Below are 21,808 nucleotides of genomic sequence, written 5' to 3' on the forward strand. Positions count from 1 at the left end.
ACAGAGGGTAGCTATGATATTGGCCCAGGGAACATTTCATATGGTCATCACAGCTTTCCTGGGATTTTTCTGAATCTGGTCCAAACTCATGGGGTGAACTCAAAGATCCTGGAAGTTCTGAAGCTATTTTGTGTGTTAGGCCAAACACAGGGCTACTGACAAGTAAAATGAGTCCAGACACTGCCACAGCAAGAAAAAGAACTTTGGTCCCCTTCTAATTTATACTTGGTGATTACTTTCTTTGTGAGCCTGGTTGGTTTTTTGGTGGGTTTTTTGTTTTGTTTTTTTTGCTTGCAATCAGACTGATTTGTTCTTTGACCCTAATGGACTGTGTGCTTTCAAAGGAAATTGGTGATAACACCCCCGTTGGTGCTAAACACTGAGGCTTCCAGATTATTTAGGTGGAGGCAATGAGCCAGAAAGACGTGTTCAGGTCCAACCTGCTAACACTTTACTTTTAATTTATCAAAGGGAAAAAGGGAACCAGTGACCTTTGCTCTACATTCTCACAGCTACACCCAAATCTTTGGTGTTCTTATACTGCGGAGGCAGGGGCTGTCCTGAGAGCACCCCAGCACTGATTCAACACTCCAAGGTCATAGAGTATTTCTGAGGTAGAGGGAGCAGCAAAATATGGGAAAGAAAACATTAACACATTTATTTGTTTATTAGAATGTTATCAACTTCTCCAGGTTACATCTTCTTTTTAAATATCTCTTTTTAGAAAATGAAAGTATTTACATAGGCTACTTATTCAGCTATAGCTAAATACTAGCAATGCAGTACCTTGGCAATAGAATTAACTCCAAAGTCAAGGGACTTTTCTTCATATCCCACCTCTGACACTTACTAGAAACATGGCCTTGGGCAAGTCACTTAAACTACCTGAGCCTCAGTTTCTGTGTCTGTAAGAATGAGGGGCTTGGACTTAGATGACCACTGAGGTTCCTTGTAGTGCTAGGTGTATGATCCTGTGAGCATCTTTGATCTCATTTTTTAATTACATCAGCCCAATGATCTTTTCTTACTTTCATTTCCCAAAGAATGTATAATTCTTACTCATTTGGCGCTTATACAACTACATGACCTGGTTATCTCTTATTATGTATGTGAGTCAAGGTTTTAGCTTTTTTCTCCTAGTACTGGCAGTAATGCTAGGACTATTTTTGACATCCCTCCAGGCTCATTTCCCACCCTAGGTGTAAGTGTCAGATAATTCAAATATAATCCAACCCAGAGGACCCTGGGGATAAACCACTGGGGTAAATAGATTGGGGGTTATGACCAGACCCTAGACTTGTAGGAAATGTTGACACGTATGAGATGGTGCTAATGCGGGCAGAAAGTGCCCGCTGGTGTGTACTGGGGGGAAAAGAGGACATTGGGTAGTAGTGTGTACATGCTTGGTTCACACTCCCAGAGCCAGGCTGCTTCAATTGCCCCTCAAGTTTCTAGGGGGTCCTCAGGGGTTTGTGAGTGTCTTCTCTATTACCATCAACTTGAACCCCCTCCAGGTGGGTTCCCCTCACTGTTTGGCAGTGCCCCAATTCTATTTAACCACTTAAAATCAATAGCTTTTACAGAAGGATATTTACTTCAAAATGCTGCATAAACTAACAAATATTTCCTCCAGCACCAAGTGGCACACTGCCCCTTGTACCACCTCAGTTTCTGGGGGTCGTAGGCTCAAAGCTTAGTTCAGTTCCTATATAGTACTAGTCCTACCAAACTGACATCTAGATTTCGATCTTAATGCTAGATGAGTCCTACTACTTCTACTTATAGGATGGGGTCTCAAAGGTCAATCCTTGCTCTTAAGGGACTAAGGCCGAGGGGTGGGGACTCTGCAGCCTCAAGGCCACACATGGTTTTCTAGGTCCTTGGGTATGGCCTTTTGACCAAGTCCAAGTTTTACAGAACAAATTCTTTTATTAAGGTGATTTGTTTTCTGAAGTTTGGATTCAGTCAAAGGGCTGCACTTGAGGACCTAGAGGGCCATATGTGGCCTCCAAGCTGCAGGATCCCCAGTCCTGACTAAGGCTTTTTCTCTGGGTCACATGGCTCATCCAACACCATGAGAACAGAGCAGCTGAATGAGATAAGAGAGATAGCTTAAGCAAACTCAGGCTGTTTGGAAGATTCCCCCAAGTTCAACCACACAGCCAATCAAAAACAGTTGCTCTCAACAACATGGTTAACAGACCAAAAACACTCACAGGATTTCTATGCATTGCCCGTTCTCTCCAAGGACTTCTCTTGAATGTCAACATGACTGTTTTGGAAGCAGGCTTTCCAATTACTCCATGAAGGAAAGTTGCATCAGCCAAGCAAGCTGATGGGGTTTGCACATGTACCAGAATCCACAGTGCTGTAAGGAGTAAGGGCTTAGGATCTTCACCCCTCTGAGGCCATGTGGTCCTGACAAACAAGCCTGGGTCCTTGGTCTCTGCACTTGTTCTTTTCCCTTTTAGGTAAAGGAGATTGGAGTCTCTGACCTTGTGACTTTGAAAGGTCAGGAGGATACTCTGGTGTTCTAAAGTCAGGGTTTTAGAGCCAGTGCGTGCAAAAAAGCCTGAGTTTGCTTAAGCCATCTCTCTTACCTCAGTCTTTTCAGCTACTCTGTTCCCATGGTATTGATACACAAGATAGTAGAGGGGCCAAGGTGGCAGTGAGGGCATAGAACCTGGGTTTCTTGGTCATCTTCCCCTTCCAGATGCTCTCTCCTCTCTGGCTTTTTGTCACACAGCAGTCTCCAAGTTCTTCTTAATATCACATGATCCATAACTATGGTTATATTCAGGGGTGTGCCAGTAAATGTTTAACACCCAGCTCCCCTCCCATATATGTATGTTTATATATGCATAAATAAACTAAGGTGGTAGCACCTTATATGCATATATATATACGTATATACACACATATATGTATATGCAAGATACAATTTTAAATTTAGACTGCATTATTAATTTTTTCTCCTTCACTTTCTTAAAGACGAGACAGCAAAACAATAGATCAAACCCTGATTTGTAGTGTTTACCAAATTCCAAAATGTAAATTTACAATCAGCTCTAGTGAGTCAGTTTGAACTGACTCTAGCACAGCCTGGGGTGTATCCCAAGGTACTGTCCTAGACCACCTTCCCCCCTCTAAGCTCTTTCCTGGTAACCTTATCCGCTCCATGGGTTTAACTATGATCTCTATTCAGATGACTCAGGTTTAGATATCTAGTCTTCAATTTCATACCAACTGAACTTTTCAAATTGGATGTTTTGATACTATAGCCACAGCTCTCAAAGACCAGGGGAAAAAAAGTTCTGCCTACCAAAGTCCTTGGTCCTGTTCAATCAGAAAATAATATGATTCTGTTTACATTAAAGGAGTATTACTATCTGTTTTGCTGCTATACCCTAAGGAGGGCAGCTAGGTGGTACAACGGATGGAGCACCACTGCAGGAGTCAGGAGGATCTGAGTTGAAATCTCACCTCAGACACTTGACACTCGCTAGCTATGTGACCTTGGGCAAGTCACCTAACCCCAATTGCCTCATCCTGGGTCATCTCCAGTCATCCTGATGAATATTTGGTCACTGGATTCAGATGGCTCTGGAGGAGAAGTGAGGCTGGTGACCTGCACAGCCCTCCCTCACTCAAAACAAAGTCAAGTGCAAGTCATGTCATCATTTCTCTGATGGTATGGTCTTCTTTGGCAAAGAAGGACGAACACACATATACCCTAAGGACCACAGAATCTTTCCATTTAACCTTTCATATATATGTCTCCCCCATTAGAATGTGAGTTCCCTGAGAACAGGAACTATTTACAAATACACTTACATGGTCTTTGTACATAGCAATCATTTATTAAATGCTTTCTTCATTCTTTCATTCATATCCCAGATATATCCCAAACCAAAAATGAACTCATTTCTTTTCCCTCAAATTCTCCCCTCTTCCAAACTTTCTAATTTTAACTAGACACTAACATCATTCCAGTGTCTCAGGTTTGAATCTTAGCATTTTCCTGGACTGCTCACTCTCACTCTACATATCTAATCAGTTGACAAGTCTTGGCTATTTCTATTTCCAAACCTCTCTTGCATCTGAATGCTTCTCTTTACTCATTCTGCTACTACCTCAGTTCACACCCTTATCATCTCTTAACTAGACTTTTGCAATAACCTTCCAATTGGTCTCTCTTCCTCAGGTCTCTTACCACTCCAGTTCAGCCTACCTACCGCTGCCAAAGTGATTTTCCTTAAGTGCAGATCTGACCATGTCATGATACTACTCAATCTAATTACAGTAGCTCATAATAGCTTTTAGGATAAAACATAAAGTTCTCTATTTAGCTTTTAAAATCTGTCACAATCTGTCTGCAGCCAGTCCTTACATCCTCAATGAACACTCTTCAATTCAGTCAAACTGGCTTTCTCTCTGCTCCTCATACAAAACACTCCATCGTCCCATCTTCATGCCTTTCTCCTGGACCTTCTCCATGCTTGGAATGCACTCCCCCCTCCCCTATGGCTCATATAATCTCTCTTTTCCTTCAAGATGCAGCTCACGCACCACCTACAAGGAACCTTTTCTGATCCTACCAACTGCTAGCATTCCCTCCTTGGGGAAGGGCCCAGGTCTGCCAACTGTGCTTCTGATTTTCTGGGCTTTAGCTGCCTTGGAATTGCCTTCCAGTGCCCGGGGCCTCCTCACTCTCAGACATCCCTTTACCATTCTGGTCCCATTCTCCTATTGGGGAATTTCTCCTCGGGTCTCCATTGTGTGGAAAGGCCCTGGCAGTCTGACAGCTTTCTGGACTTCACACTGTCCCTCTAGCTCTCTCCCCTACACTCCTAGGCCCCCTCCCCATTCTCAGCTCCCTCTTGAGAGATATCTTCCATTAGAATATAAGTTCCTTAAGGGCAGACATCATTTCTTTTTGCTTGTATTTGTATCCCCAGCTCATTACGATGGCTGTCACATAGTAAGCATTTAATAAGCACTTGCTGCCTGCCTGTCTATTCTCTCTGTATTTCTATATAGTTATACATGTACTTGTCTTTCCCATTAGAATGTAAGCTATACGTTCATGGCACATGCTAGCACAGTGCTAAATGTTTGTTGATTGATTGACAAAAATGAACAGAATACGACTAAGGAAAGATGCCTGGTTCCCTCCACTAGAGACTTCCTCTAAAATAACATTGACTCCTTAAATATTACTTTTTGAATCTGATCATTCAACCCTTCTGAATGCACCTAACTGTTTTTACCTACTCCTTATCATTCCATTTGGTCCACACTTTGTCAAAAGTTGTGCTAAAATCTAGGCAAGTTATGACTGGAGCATTCCCCTGATGTACCACTCTGGCTAGCCTGGAGGACAGGAGTGTTTATTTTAGTTAGGAAACAGCTTCTGGTCTCATACTACTTAGCACAATGCTTTGCACACAGTAAACATTCAGTAACTGAAACTGTCTTCCCCAGCTTTCATGACTGAGTCTTAAAGGATCTGTACAGTTCATAAAGGAGAAGGGAGAGGAGAATATTCCAAGTGGGATTTAGGGCATAAACAACGTTGCAGCAGGGGCAAGAATGAGAAGGGCCACGATGGGAGCTAAGGATTCGTGTAGAGGAGTGTTACTGGGGGGAGGTCGGACTGGACAAGGGACCTGGGGAGGGGCTGAGGAAAGCCTTGGATGCCAGGATGAAGAGGGTACTTTACTCTATGGCGAAGGGGAAGCCAGCTATCTCACTCAAAATGAGAATGCTACAGGACCTTTAGCCTGAAAGGGCCAGGGTCTCCCACTGCATCCCGGACCATCTCCAGCCGTCCTGATGAATATCTGGCCACTGGATCCAGATGGCTCAGGAGAAGAAAGTGAGGCTGGTGACCTGCACAGCCCTCCCTCACTCAAATCAGAGTCAGCTGCAAGTCATGTCATCATCTGGATGTCCTGGTCCTTTTCCAGAACGAAGGACAAACACAAGGGGAAGCCCAGGAAAGGATCTGAACGGGGGATGTCACGGTGGAGGGGTTGCTTCAGAAACAAGCCGTGGTGTGCCTGAAAAGTGGGTGGGAGGGACGGGAGAGCAAGGCATGGCCCAGGACAGGCTCAGTAGCTCCTGCATGCCTGGGTTTGGGCTAAAACCGAGGCATGGGTTAGTCCAGCGTCTGGTGACTGGAAAAATGGAGATCTCTACTTCGGAAAGAGAGGGGAAGGTGGCTGGGAGAGAAAGCACGATCACTGTTTCCTGTCCTAATCGCGGCATTCCGGAGCTCAAAGGGGCTCCGAGTCCCCGGAGCGCTCTCCCTCCCTCTGCTCCTCCGTGAAGGAAGCAGCTCGCCCTAGGCGACCTCCAAGGTCGTCGCCAGCTCAAAGTCCGGGGCTGGAGGGGTGTCCGTGACGGCGCCCGCGCTCCCCCGCGCTCCCCCGCGCTCCGGGCTCCCGGGCTGGGCTCTCCCCGCGCGGCCACACCCGCACAGCCCTCCCCGGCCCAACCCCCCTGCGGCCCGCGGGACCGCGGCGGCGGCGGCGGGATCATGGCGGCCGACGCGGTGGCCTCTCGCCTGGCGCGGCAGGAGCAGGACATCCGCTGGCTGACTGCGGAGATCGGGCGCCTGAAGGAGCAGCAGCCGCCGCAGCCCGGGCCGGAGCCGGGGCCGGAGGCATGGCCGCGCTGGGCCGGCAGCCCCAGCCCGGAGCTCGAGCGCCTGCGGGACGAGAACGAGAAGCTGCGCTACCGGCTCCAGCACCTGCGGCGCAGCCTGGCGGCGGAGCTGAGCCGGCGGCCCGAGCAGCCCCGCGAGGCCGCCCGAGCTCAGGTAAAGCGGGGCCGAGGCCCGGGCGGGGACCGAGGAGCGCGGGCCTGGGCCGGGGCCGGGGGCGCCAGGCCTTGACCTTGACCTCGGAGGAAACCTTCGGTCTCGGGGATTCCCCGAGCCCCGGGGCCGGGGCGGGCGCGAGTGGGCCGGTAACTGGGTGATGTGCCCACGAGAGGATTTGCCCTCCCTCAGTTTCTCCCCCGCCCTCCCAGTGTTCCCTCTTCTCCCACTTAGGCCCAAACGGGTGCAAGTGGTCACGGGAGCAACCGCGTCACCATGGAGGACGATGGCACCGAGTTCAGTGCCACACGCGTGGGGTGAGGTTCTGCGCGGAGCAAGCACCGGGCCCCGCGGATACTGAAACAAAAAGGCAGCTGGCCCCGCCCCCTCCCGGAGCTCTCCTGTTCTCCTCTCGGTCCGATCCTTCTGCAGGCACCGGAGGCTGGATGCCCGCATCACCAGACACCCTTGGCGGGCCGGCTCTCTTGACGTTACCTTTCTTCCTGACGTCATCGATCCCATGTGATCAATTATCATAAGCAGATGTCCGGCCTAGCCACGTGTCCAGACCCCCTCTATCTCCCTTGCCACAGCCCCTCATCACTGCTTACTGGACACGTCACCTGGATAAACCCCTTACGTTAAAACGGGAGCTCTTTGAGGCACGGGTGTCTCATTATTTTAGCTTTGTACTTGGAACTGACACTTAGTTGGCACTTGGTAAAATCTTGTTGATTGATCCCAAGTTTAGCTCTTCAGAAGAAAAGATTTGGTCACATTTGGTCCTCAAACTCATCCTTCCCACTCCTTCCCCCTCTATGCTGACAGGTGGGATGACACCTCTTGGGGAAACTTATTTTTGTTGAGGGTACCACTGTTCTTCCAGTTGCTTATGTTCCATAAAATAGGAGTCATTCTCAACTCTTCACTCTACCTCACTCCTCATCCATCTAATCAATTGTTAAGTCGGGTTGATTCTACTTCCACAGCATTTTTTGTATCTGTCCCCACTCCATTCATGTGCAGGACCTCAAACTTTTCACCTAGGCTATTGCACTAGCCTTCTAAACTCATCTTTCTGCCTCAAATTTGTCCCCCTTTAATCCATTTTATGCAGCTTTGAAACTGATGTTCCAAAAGCTTTGTTCTGACCGTGTCACTCTCTGCTCAGGAAGCTTTGATGACCCCCTTCTCACCTGTAGCATGCAAACTGCAAAGGCTTGGAGACAGGTGGCATGATACATTGTGGAGAATGACTAGTAGGCTACTTTGGAATTTACAGCATGTAATACAGAGTCGGCAAGATGAGTGGAAACCAGACTGTACAGGGATTTAAATGCCGGGCTGGAGAGTTTGTTTTGTCCCAGAGGAAACATGGGCTTGTCTTATTATCCTTGCCCATCCAGGGCAAGGGCTGTTCTCCTGGAGTCTATGAATTTGCTTCTGAAAAATATTTTGATAACTTTATGTCAATATAATTGATTTCCTTTGTAATCCTTTGTATTTTATCTTGTACATTGAACAGGTCCATAGTCTTCACCAGACTGCCAAAGGAAGGAAGGAAACAAACATTTATTAGGTGCCTACTATGTGCCAGGCATTGTGCTAAGCACTTTACAGATATGGACTCCATGACATAAAACCCTCAGTTCTCAGATTATATGAAGTATAAACAGATGTGTGTGTTTACATACATATGCACACATACATATATTTATATGTTGTCATTATTCAATTGTTTCAGTCATGTCTGACTCTTCATGACACCATTTGGGGTTTCCTTGGCAGGGATACTGACTTCAGTTTGCCATTTCCTTCTCCAGTTCATTTTACAGATGAGGAAACTGAGGCAAATAGGATTAAGTGATTTACCTAGCATCACACAGACAGTAAGTGTCTGAGGCTGGATTTGAATTCAGATCTTCCTGACTCCAAGCCCAATCATCTAGCTGTCCCTATATTTGTATATATGTATATGTGTATATCAGCTCCTGAAATAAATACTTTGTAAGAACAGGAAGCACTTTTACATCATTCTGGAGTCTGTATAGCCACCATTTACAATTCACTTCATCTCTGATAAAACTGAATTATGAGCTAGATATCATCTCAAATCTTTGATGGGGGTTTCATGAGCATCCACATCCACTTTGAGTTGCTGACAATAATGAAAGGGAGCTAAAGTTGCTCCAATATAGGAGTCACCGATACAATATAATTTATTCTTTTTTTTTCTGGTTTCATCAGTTGCTTCCTGGGTATTTCTCTTTGCCCACAGACATTTCAAATTCAACATGTCCAAAACTGAACTCATCAACTATCCCCCTAAACCCTCCACTCCTTCAAACTTCCCCTTTTTTTAATTATCTCCCTAGTCACCCAGATTCATAACTTTGGACTCATCCTTAACCTTTTCTTCTGTCTCATCCTCCATATTTCATCAGTTGCCAAGTCCTGTCATCTCTCTTTACCATATTTTATGTCTAACTCTTCTGTACTCATTGGATCATCACTCTAGTCCAGAATCTTATCATCTTCTATCTAGACAATTTTACTTGCCTGTAAATTAGTCTACCTGTTTCTGGTCTTAGTCATTCTCCACACAACTGCCAAAATAATCTTATTGAAAGGCAGGTTTAACTGTATTGCTTCTCTGCTGAAAAAGCTTTGATAGCTCCCAGTTAGTTGCCTCTGAAATAAAACACAAACTCCATAGCCTGACATTTAAGGCCATCCATAATCTGGCCCCAGTCCACCTCTCCAGCTTTATTTTATATTTCTTCCCATCATTCACTCTATACTCCAGCCAAACTGGGCTGTTGGTGGTCCTTTGAACTCAGCATGCATTTGAGCCAATGATCCCACTTTTCTAGAATGTGCTTTCTTTTCCTATCTATCTCTTAATATCATCCCTTTCCTTCAAGGCCCAGCCCAGATGTTCCTGTAATGGTCTGTGTGTTAATGTTCTGCCCTCCACAGATTACTTTTTTTTACTTTATGCATATATGGTGCATACCATAGAACGTACCATAGAATGTAAATTCCTTGGGTCTAGGGACTGTTTCCTCTTTGACTTTGTATCCCTAGTGCCTTAGAGATACTAGGTGCTTAACAAATATTTGTGAAATTGGGTTGTTATTGAATCAGATTAGGAACCAGTAGGCTGGTCCCTCACAAGGGTAGGTTCCATATATTTGGTTTATTGTGTCATTTGTCACCTCTAACAATTCACTCTCAGAAATTTTCTATAGAAGAAAAAAGATCAGTTTTATTTGCTTGAAGAATGCCAAAGTATCTCTTGCTTGTCATTTAGTAAATTGTTCAGTTGATCTAAATGTTCTGATGGTTTCTTTCCTGGCTACCCTACATAAAATCCCCAAACTCCATGATTCTTATATCTTAACCCTACTAGCCTCAGTCCCTATCCCTCCTGTTCTACCTCAGGCCTGGCTGAGGCCAGGGGAGCCACCATTAATAATTAAGGGCTGAAGGGTAGAGGAAGAGGATTGTCAAATAACCAATTTATTAAGCAACTGTTTGTTAGTTGGGGACTGCCCTTCCAAAGGCATTCCATCAAGTATGAGGGCAGTCGATGAGTATCATCTTAGATGAAATTTTCATTGTTTCTAAGGGGTAGTTTTATAACCATTTTCTAGTGACATAAGTGATTATTTTTCCAAGGACAAAAAATCCCAAAACTCCAAAGAAATTTATATTGGTTGAAGTAAAGTATATGTATCAAGTCTGTGATGAAATTAGTATTGATGATTGGTTAGGCCATTATTTCTCAGCCTGTCAGTTGAAGAAGGTTCAGCATAAGTGAAAGATATATGAACTTTGTATTTCTAGAGCATGGAATTCTTGTTTGGCACCACCCTCAGGAACTATCAGTAATAATAAATAAATAGCCCATATTTATGCAATATTTTACATTCATTGTCTTCCCTCAGGTGTCTCAATGACCTTGTCCAGTCCTGCTTTTTGTCATCTGTATGAGTGGTTTTTAATATTCTGTCTTTTAGCTTCCTTCCACCACAAATCAAAAAGATGTTCAAAGTAAAAATAAAGAGGAGAAGAAAAAAGAAAATGAAATTGTAAATGGCTTGAAGAGTGAGGTAAGTAATTCTTAATAAGATTATACTTGAAAGGGTTACCTCTGATTTTTAATACTGAGTATTAAAGTGTGATTATCTAGATACATTAAATTAAATAATTTATAAGAATATTGTATGTAAAACTATGCAGAACTTATGTCTTAAATGCAGTAGGGTATCAGTTATATAACTTGCTTCAGGGATCTGTGACTTCTTTTGTATGGGCATATCTTTCACCAAGGTAGATCACAATCCTTCTAATACTTAGTGAAGTTCTGTGGTCGAAAAATTCACCTGGAGGTCAGCTCTTTTGTGAGATAACTTTCCTAACTTAGGCAGGTCTTCAACAGACATTCAGTTATTGGGCCTGTACTTGCAACTTACATAAATAGTTGTCTCAAGTTGAAATGGTTGCTCCTCCTTTATATAAATCTCATCTAAGAAGCATTTATTATGTGCCTACTATTTGCAATACATTGTGCTAGTTACCCACTATACAAAGACAAAAATAAGAGCACTGTTCTTGGTCCTGAGGAATTACAATCTGAAGAATTAAGACTAACATGAACAGGCCAATTTAAGAACAGTATAAGATAGTATAAGTGTACTTTCAAAAATCTTAGGGCACTTGTAAGTTATACTAGCATGAAACTGCACTCAGACTTTTGGGATAACCTATATCTAATTAAGTAGTAATTTGTGTAGCATTAAGTAAGTGAGGAAAGAGAAATTAATGGTCTGTAATTGTCTTGGAGGGGTTTATGGAAAAGGTAGAATTTGAACCGTGCTATTTAAAGATAAACAGGATTCGTATAGATGGAGAAGAGATAGAGAGTCCAAGTGAGGGAACAGCATGAGCAAATGCATGGAAAATGGGAAAATTGGGGGCAGGAAGGAGCTAGCCATGGGTCCATATATGGGAGTAGGAAGAAGGAAGGTTGGCTATGTGTTTATGTCATTGTCTTGTAATGATTTACAGTTATGTAGTGGGCCAAACTTCATAGAAGATAGACTGATGCTTTATGAAACATTGAAGAGAGAGCATGACACCTTGCTTGCCCATAGAGCAGCAAACGAGAGCAAATTGATCAAAATAATGCTGATTGATGGAAAAGTAGTTGAAGGGGAGTCTTGGAAAACAACACCATATCAAGTGGCTGCTGGAATTAGGTAAATTGTGGTATAAAGAAGATCATGGGTGCTAATCAAGTCATTGAGCAAAACACATGATGGTATTTTTTTTTCCTGAGAATGCCATTTTCTGTGATCAATAAGAATAAACCAATGGGAACTAGGTTCTTCACCAACACCACCTTTGGTCTTCTTAGGAATGCCATTTAAATTCAGGAAATGCATAACTCAGAATATAATCCTGTCTTTTTCCAACTCCAGATACTCAATTTTTCAGGTCATAATTCACATAAAACAGGTTATCAAAGATAACAGAGAAAAAAATCTACTCTTTTCCTTGACTTAATAATATTGTGTTATTTGAGTTCTTAGAAGTTTTTGTCTTCTTTTTAAAAAGCAGATAATTTTCATGAGTTATGTGTATGGATGTGTGTATATGTGTGTGTTTCTGTGTGCACACACTTGTACTTTAGGGGTGGGAGAGGAAGGTTAAGATCTGGACTAGAATTCAGAAGACCTGAGTTCTGATCCCAGTTCCATCACTAAGTATGTGATCATTGGAAAATCACTGAATCTCCAAGCATCAGTTCACTTATCTACAAAATGGGCATGATAACATACATGCTGCCTACCTCAGATAACTGTTGCAAGGATTAGACAAGATAATGTATGTGAAAACATTTTGAAAGGTATAAAGTGCTATACATTTAGGAGGCAGTATGGTACATAAAGGAGCCAGAGTACTTGGTTCAAAGCCAACTTTTATATACATATTATCTTCATGACCTTGGGGCAACCCTCGACCTCAGTTTCCTCATCCATAAAAGGAGGGAGTTAGATTAGATGTCCTCTGACATCTCTCCCTACCCTAGATCTGGGATCCTGTGAAATAAGCATTATTATAGGTCCAAAATCCTTTTACCCTAGAATGACAAAAATATACCATCCTTGAGATTATACAAGAATTTGACAGAGGCTCAGAAGGTAGGTCCAAAAGAGAAGTCCCAAATATTTTCTAATGGCAACATTACTGAGTCAGCCTTGAGAGATTACTATGAAGAGAATATGACTCATTTGAGAGAGTGTGTGTATGTGTGTGTGACATATTTAAGCTTTAAATCACATTACTTTATGTATATGTATTTATGCACACATATGTAGCATGTACTTTTGCCATCTTTGTTTATAAATAACATTGCCCAGTAGAGTTTAATTAATTTCAAAATTATTTTTTCTTCATTAGTCAAGGACTAGCTGATAACACAGTAATAGCCAAAGTAAATGGTGAATTGTGGGATTTGGATCGTCCATTGGAAGAAGATTCTACATTAGAGTTACTTAAGTTTGATAATGAGGAAGCTCAGGCTGTAAGTATATTTTAAGAACTGATGTCTAAATTTTACTTAAAAGCTCTATTATGGAAATAGCAGTTCATTGAAATTTAGAGAGACACATGGTCTTTGTACTCTAAGACAGTGGTGTCACATAAATAGAAATGAATTTCTGAGTCACATATTGACTTAGAAAATCACAAACTAACATTATGGCATATTGTATTTTTATTTATTTTGTTAAACATTTCCCAATTACATTTTTATCTCCTACAGTCAGCAGCCCTCTGGGAGTTTTGTGAGCCATCAGTTTGGCACCACTGCTCTCAGAGTTAACATGTAGTAGATGTTTAATACATTTACCGACAGTTCTTGTTTTATGTAAGTGGACCACTCTGCAGACCTCTGTGTAAAGTGATTTTTCATTGATGTGAACTAGCTCACTAATGTGAGGAAGGTGAGGGGACCGACACAACACACGGGTCAAGGACATGTAGGGACTGGAGACAGAGAAGTGAGAGTAGGAGGAGGAACATACAGACCAGGGACAGAAACACGGTATCCTTGCATGGTCAGACAGAAGATAGTCAGACTTTTTTTTTTCCTCTCAAAATGCTTCTAAACCTGTTTTGTAGATTGACCAGTTCCAGCTTAATTTTCCATATAGAACAAGAAGTAAATTGAAATGCATTTAATTCTAGAGCTTTCCATAGACACATGCTTATATCTTATGCTTGTTTTCCTCCTTATGAACATACTGTGTCTCTGATTACAGTAACAGGGCATTTTTGTTCTTGGGTCTGTTTATAATATTCCCATTATTCACCAACAGCAAAGTATGACTAGATTCTAGTCAATAAATGAACATTTATCAAATGCCTATTGATTACGTTCGTCCTTTGTTTTTGAAGAAGATCATGATGTCAGAGAAATGATGACATGACTTGCACTTGACTTTATTTTGAGTGAGGGAGGGCTGTGCAGGTCACCAGCCTCACTTCTCCTCCAGAGCCATCTGAATCCAATGACCAGATATTCATCAGGATGAACTGAGTCAAACAGGATGCCATGGATAGACAGCATTGTACCAGTGTCCTATGCTTTAAGCAAAGGCATTATACAAAATCCACATTTACAGAATTATTTACTAGTCATTTTATTAAAGCATTACTTACTTTAGAAAATTAATATCAGCATTTGTTTAAAAATTAAATTCCTTTATGGTAACAAATTCCTTTATGAGAACTTCATTGACACATCTCAGAAGGCATGTAGGATGAAGGGTGAAACATACCTACAATTAGCTCTGTGCTGTAAATTAAAAACTTTGCACCCTCCCTAATTTTGTATTCTAAAAAGAAAATAGAATATACTTCTTAATCTATATCTTTATGGATATGTATACATATATGTGAATATATATCTCTCTATATTTATGTCTATATCTATTATTGCATCACTATATAGATCTATCTATCTCTACCCATTTACTTCTCTGTCTCTAGGACTGCATCGTTCTCAGGTCAATTGATTGCCATTATTATTATTAGGTTTTTATCCAACTACATATATTTCTGCATAAACTATATAGAGATCTATATGTACATATATAAATATAAATCATTTTAGTAGCATAGAATGCCATTTAATATAGGTATATGTATATATAGATACATTTATCTATATGTATATCTATGCCATTTAGTATTGTATGTATTTATGTATCTATAATATAAGTATATATAGATATGGGTATATATACATACTTAGTATAGTATAGGTATATATTAATATAGATGTATTGTCTATACACATACACATGTGTATATATGTACATATGTGTACATATACATATACATATTGTATATACACACATACATATACTAAATGGCATTTCATGCTGCCATAAGATGATTTTCAAGCTAAAAATTCATAGAAGTACAAGTAACCTCAGAGGTCAATGTAATACCCATGCAAAGTATACATCATATCTATATTTCAACTAAGTGATCATCCAGTCTCCTCTTAAATATCTACAGTGGCTGAAATTTCTAGTCATTCTAGAGAGTCTGTTCTATTTAGGGGCAACTGTAATAGGAAATTTTTCTATAGATTTTACCACCGTGAAATTTCCATTCTATGACCTGAAATCAAGTAGAAATAAGTCCACTCCCTCTTCTGTATCATATTCCTTTAGATATTTGAAGACTGCTATTATGTCCTGACTCAGTCTTCCTTCTCTAAGCTAATTATTTCTAGTTTGTTCAGCTAATCTGTATCTGTTACGCTTGTGTTGATGATGCCTTTTTGGATACATTAGTAGCCAATAAAAAAAGTATATTTAGTTTTCTGTTCATTTTTTTCCAAAGGTAAAAGCTACACCACAAAGCCATATGCCTGATAGAAAACATGATTTTAGAGCTAAGAGGGACTTCGGTATTCTTCTCATCTAGTGGTGTCAAATTCAGTTAAAAATAGATGCCTGTGGGTTGCATATTGACTTACAAAACTACAAGCTAACATTATCTATGTTGTATTGTATTTTTACTTATTTTGTTAAACATTTCCCAATTATGTTTCAGTCTGGTACCCCAGATGTGGCTCCTAGACCAAGAACTGGTTAAGAATTTGAATGGTTAATGTTGTTGGACTGGTTTGAACTTTCTGGTAATATCCCAAGGGTTTGCAGGCTTAACTGTGGTGCGCAGCTATGATCTCATGCCTAAGAAAACATAAACACCTCCTATTTGGAGGTGTAAAAATACATGCCTCTAAAAATAAGAGAAGCTAATGTTTTGCATGATGTGTTGCAGGTTTTATAAAGTTCTCCCAGTAATAATATATGGACTCTCCCTATCCATTCAGAACACTAATAGTTGTTATTGGTTTCTAAATTTAATATATGTGTGTAAGTATATATTGTATATATGTATGCATATATAATATAGGCAATACATATATAATATGCACATAATTTACAGTTATATAGAATAAAAATTGCAAATCAAAAATTAAATTTTAAAAAAACTTTACCCCATTTTAAATAAAATTGGTTATCCTCAGAATTCAATAAATGCCTATTTACCTAAAAATGTGAGTGTCATACATTAGTGGCTAAGTGTTCTGTAGAGCAATATGAAATTGTTTAATGCATGTGAATGTATTATTTAGCTATTTTAATAGCCCTGAAAGCAAATAGCTTGCCTGATACTGTGCTCCATAGTTAGAGAGCATTGCCCTTGGGAGTGACACACAAATGGGTCAGAGTTCTTTATAAAGTTATTTTGTTTCTATGTTCTGTGAGAATTGTAGGGGACTGTATCTACATTCTGTACTAATTGATTAATTCACTCACTCAACAAACCAGTCAACTGATAGGTATTTATCAAATGTTTCTTATGTACCAGGTATCATCCTAGGTGTTGGGGATATGAACACAAAAATGAAACAGTCCTTGCCCTCAGAAAGCTTACATTCTATTAGGGTGATATCATATATATATTGAAATATATAGAAAATATATTTTGTGAAGACAATGGCAGCAGGGAGACCAGGAAAGGTCTCACACAGAAAAGGGCAATTGAGCTGAACTTTGAAGGAAGCTGGGGATTCTAAGAGGCAGAGGTAAAGAGAATAAATTTTCATTTATTAAATGAAAACTGCTGTGGAGGGTGAAGATACAAGAATAAATAAGATATAGTCCCTGTAATGTGAATAGGAAAGGATTGTTTGCTGACTGAACATGAGTCCCTGGCTGCAGGAGAGGCACACGGCCTGCCATAACAGACAGAGACCCCATCTCAGAACTTGGAACCATGTTTCCAGTCCTGCCTCTGACAACGCTGGTTGCGTAGCCTCTCCTATAGCCTAATACTAGGGCTCTAGGCAGCTCTTAAGACTGTAAGGGAAAGGTGCCAATCTGCAATTACATGGAGTTTCTTATACTAGGGAAAGCACAGCTCCAGCCCCTAACCTGATTCTATTGGAAGTACATCTCAAGCCTTGGATCTAGACTTGTAGACATTGCTGGGGCTGAGGATATGGAAAAAAGATATGGAAAAGCCTCTTCTCCCCCTGTGCACGAGTAAAGAACTGAATTTCTTGCACTGTTACACAAATAAGCATTGTTATTGAAAAGTCAACCAACTTTTTTCTAATTTTTATTAAATCCCTTTGTGGATGCCATGTCAGAACTTTATCTGTATTTATTCCTCTGCCATATTTAAAGGTCTTGACTCCAGTGTTGCATTTGGAGAGTATTACTAAGTAAGTTTTGGATCTCTACAGGGTTGTTGGAAGCTTTAAATAAGATAATGTATGTAAAAGGCTTCCTAGATGTTAAATGTTATATTTGCTATATAAATGTCAGCTATTTTTATTATTGTAATTATTTTTAACAATATGAATTCTTTCTTTACATGGTCTATAGGTATACTGGCATTCTAGTGCTCATATTCTTGGAGAAGCTATGGAAAGTTATTATGGAGGCTGCTTGTGTTATGGCCCACCTATTGAAAATGGATTTTATTATGACATGTTCATTGAAGACAGGTAACTTTTGATTAATTTAGGGCTAACTGTGAGTATGCTGACTATTAGAATAAGAAGAATTTTGATTGAAATGGTTACAAATAACTAATCTTATTCTTTTAATAATTTTTGGAGGGTCTTAATTTCAGTTAAAGAAACATTAAGCGCCTACTGTGTTCAGGTTAATGTGCTAGACAATTGGGTGAGATAACAAAATTTAGTTTAATGACATCATCCTCAAGACGTTTAAGACATCATCCTCAAGAGGTTTAAAGCCTGGTAGGGAGCCAAGACATGTATACACAGAAAACCATATAACTGTATAATTATATAAGTATAACTATATGTGTGTGTATGAGTGTGTGTGTGTGTGTGTGTGTATGTGTGTGTGTGTGTGTGTGTATGAGTGTGTGTGTAAATGCATTGGAGATGTGTCGGTAGAATGCTATGTGAAATCCAAAGGGAGAAAGGTTATTAGCAACTGTGTAGCAAAGTCCTAGACACATAGTAACTGTTTTACAAATAGTTGTTGAATGAATGAATTTGAGGTGGGCAGAAATCAAGGAAGGCTTCCTGGAGGAAGTAGCATTTGAGTTGGGCTTTAATAGGAAGACATTAGGCCAAGAGTGGGAGGCACAGGGTAAGGCTTGGAAATAGGGTAGGGTCTGTATGGGAGACTTTGAGTAGTACACTTGATTTAAAGCTTGAAATACGTAGAAGGACATTAGTAGATAAGGCTTAGAAAACTGAGTTATTACTGTGCCAGTATCTACTATGGGCCCAGTTCTGTGCTTGACACTATGAAAGATAAAAAGAAAGTCAAGTCCTGGTCCCTGTGCTTAAGTAAGAAACAATTCACTCATTCTCATGACTCCTTTAGGGGATCAAATGTAATTTGTCAAGGTAAAAAGACTGCCAAAGAGAAGAAACAGTTAGAGAACAACACAGATCAATGAATCATTGAGTTTGGCAGGAATTCAGGAAAGGGAAAAGACAAGTACAGGTTGGAGAAGTTAGTAAAGGCTTCAAAAAGGAACTTCATTGATGTAACACTTGAGAAGGCCTGGAAAGATGATTTAGACCAGGGGTGGGGAACCTGCAGCCTCAAAGCCACATGTAGCCCCCTAGGTCCGCAAGTGCTACTCTTTGACTAAATCCAAACTTCACAGAACAAATCCTTTTATTAAATTTTAGACAAATAGGTCAAAGGCCAGAATGGAGGCCTTCCAGAAAGTGGGAATCACAAGAACCAAAACAGAAATCAATAGATTTAGCACATTTATGGCTATCTTGAGGTTAGTAATTATTTCAGCTTCAGTTTATTTTTCATATAGCATTTTGAAGTGTTCTATCCTTTGTACTTTCAATCTGGCAAATGTTGCCTTAATCATAATAGAAATATTTTATTTAAGTATTAGGATCATAGACTTAAAACTGCATGACAAGAATACAAAAATTATTTCATTTTTCACCTCAGTTATGATTTTTTTTTAAAAAAGGCTATAAAAAGTGTATGGAACTTGACTTTGAAGTGAGAAATTTTAAAGAATTAACTGAGAAGACATTTTGATTACATTAAGACAAGAGTGTCGCTTGAATACAAAATTGTAACTACAATCGTATGTTTTCTTATGGTCTAGCAAAATAATTTGGTGCTCTCATCAGTTATTTCTGAGATATAGGCAAATGTCTTAGCCTCTTTCTCCCCTCCCCTTTTGTGAAATGGAAATATCTACTTATACTTTAGAAGCTTTTAAGGATCAGATAAAGTTCCCTTGACTCTGAGGAAAAGATATTATAAAACCATCAATTTTTTGTGATAACAAAGTATAACAATTAGAGATATAAAACATAATTGCAAGTCATTTAGGAAGATAACATACAATGTCTTCTCAAAATTAATTTTTATTCTTGTAAACAAAAATACTATTTTCTATTTAGAGGAGTATCCAGTACAGAATTTCAAACATTAGAGAATATGTGTAAAACTATCATGAAAGAGAAGCAACCTTTTGAAAGATTAGAAATCAGCAAGGAAATCCTTCTGGACATGTTTAAGGTAATTTATTGAAACACTCTTAATATTTAGAAGTGTTCAGCTCATGTAATAATGCAAGAATAATGCAAATGTCTTAACAATTTTACAAAAAAAACCCAACCCTAATTTCTATAACTCCTGAAATATTTTTTTTTCAGATTGTTTGACAGTTGGTTCTTTGGGTAAATTAACAGAACCAGTAACTCCTGCATTTACCTACCCATATATTTCCTGATAATTCTAGAAATAGGAAAGAGAGGGATATCTATCCATGGCACCAATCTAGCTTTATGTAGCTATTGGTGGAAGGAAGTTGTTGAAAAGATTAAACTGCCAATGTAAAATTAAGTAAATTAAAATCATTGGATGAAAGGGTCATGCATTCTTTCCTGATTGGGACTTAGCTTTATTTCTGATAGAGAGACAAGTAGATAAAGAGTCAGGTGGATAATTTTTGTGTGTTTTTATAACTTATTTAACTTTGTAAGCACATTGTCTTTATTCAACTACTTTTATAATTTAATTTGTATCTCAGTTTTTGCTATTTTCTTTGGATTTTCTTGTTGCTTTTCTTTTAAATTGTTAGCCATAAATCTGGCAATCCCTGAATTTCATTTGGGCCTACATGTTTCTATGACATCCTTGTTTGTAAATATTGATAATTTTATTTTTAAAATTGTACATTAAAAAAGTGTTAGTCTTATATCCCAAATATTATACAAAGAATAAAGAATTTGTTTATTTGGATCAGAAAATAGAAAAAAATACTCGTTAATATATATGTTATGGATACTTTAAGGACCATAGCCCAATAAAATCTTAATACAGGGGGAAAATTTGCTGAGTATTTCTCTTAAAATTTCTAGATATGAAGCCAAATTAACACTGATCAATTATTCCTTTCATAATTATATCCATTAAATAGATATTTGCTATAAAATACTTTGTACCATGCAGAAATGAAAGCAAAACAGTACTAATAAATATTTTGCCATTATATTTTTGATGTTCCTCTGTATTTAAATAAATTAATAATGAAACTTCACCCTTTGACCTTTTTTCTATATTCAATGTATTATCTTTTTTTCTGAATATAAGTGTTTTTACTAAAATAGTTTATGGCTAATATGCATGTTTTCTTTGTAGTATAATAAATTTAAATGCCGAATCCTGAATGAGAAGGTTGACACCCCAACTACCACGGTATACAGGTAAAGGGTAAATCATTAACAAGGAGCTTATTACTAAATACTCCATTATTAGGAAGTGCTAGAAAAATGTCCTTTAGTTTAGGTTAAATCATTACTTTCTTCCTACCAGACACTGAAAATTTCTATGTAGAATTTGATTTGTAAGATTGAGAAAAAATAATAGTCTCTACAACAACAAAAGAAATTGCTGTAATAATACTTTACAAGTATGTAAAAGCCAATGTAATAAAACACATGGTGGTGCATATATATGTATCTATATTTACATAGATATATATATTTTGAATAGTCAAAATAACAATAACTCTGCCTGAATATCTCACTAATTGCATTATAGGTGTGGTCCACTGATTGACCTTTGTAGAGGTCCACATGTAAGACACACTGGAAAAATTAAAGCCATAAAAATATTTAAGGTAAGCATTTATATTTCTAATAATATTAACTGAAGACTAAAAATTAAAATATGGCTATCATATTTTTTAAAAATCTTTTAAAATATTTTATTTTCTTTATTAGTTTTCACATTTTCTTCTGGAAATAATGTAATTTTAAATTTTGTGCAATCTTTATTTGTCTAATTATTATAATCATCTCCTTTTACATTAATACAAATACTATATATAATATCTGTTTCTCTTTTGATATAT

The 21,808-nt window shown here is 39.2% G+C and overlaps 1 protein-coding gene across 1 annotated transcript in view; it reads left to right on the forward strand.

Moving 5' to 3' along the window:
• Nucleotides 1-6,445: 6,445 nt before the first annotated feature.
• TARS3 (threonyl-tRNA synthetase 3) overlaps nucleotides 6,446-21,808 on the forward strand; it is a 29,899-nt gene continuing 14,536 nt past the window's right edge. Inside the window, exons 1-8 of the mRNA XM_072616840.1 lie at nucleotides 6,446-6,823; nucleotides 10,846-10,938; nucleotides 11,897-12,087; nucleotides 13,292-13,415; nucleotides 17,809-17,930; nucleotides 19,851-19,968; nucleotides 21,094-21,158; nucleotides 21,496-21,574. Coding sequence (XP_072472941.1) covers nucleotides 6,542-6,823; nucleotides 10,846-10,938; nucleotides 11,897-12,087; nucleotides 13,292-13,415; nucleotides 17,809-17,930; nucleotides 19,851-19,968; nucleotides 21,094-21,158; nucleotides 21,496-21,574 — 1,074 coding nt within the window. The 5' untranslated portion in view covers nucleotides 6,446-6,541. The remainder of the gene's footprint in view (nucleotides 6,824-10,845; nucleotides 10,939-11,896; nucleotides 12,088-13,291; nucleotides 13,416-17,808; nucleotides 17,931-19,850; nucleotides 19,969-21,093; nucleotides 21,159-21,495; nucleotides 21,575-21,808) is intronic.

The sequence above is a fragment of the Notamacropus eugenii genome, chromosome 1 (assembly GCF_028372415.1).
Source record: "Notamacropus eugenii isolate mMacEug1 chromosome 1, mMacEug1.pri_v2, whole genome shotgun sequence".
Classification (NCBI taxonomy): Eukaryota; Metazoa; Chordata; class Mammalia; order Diprotodontia; family Macropodidae; genus Notamacropus; species Notamacropus eugenii.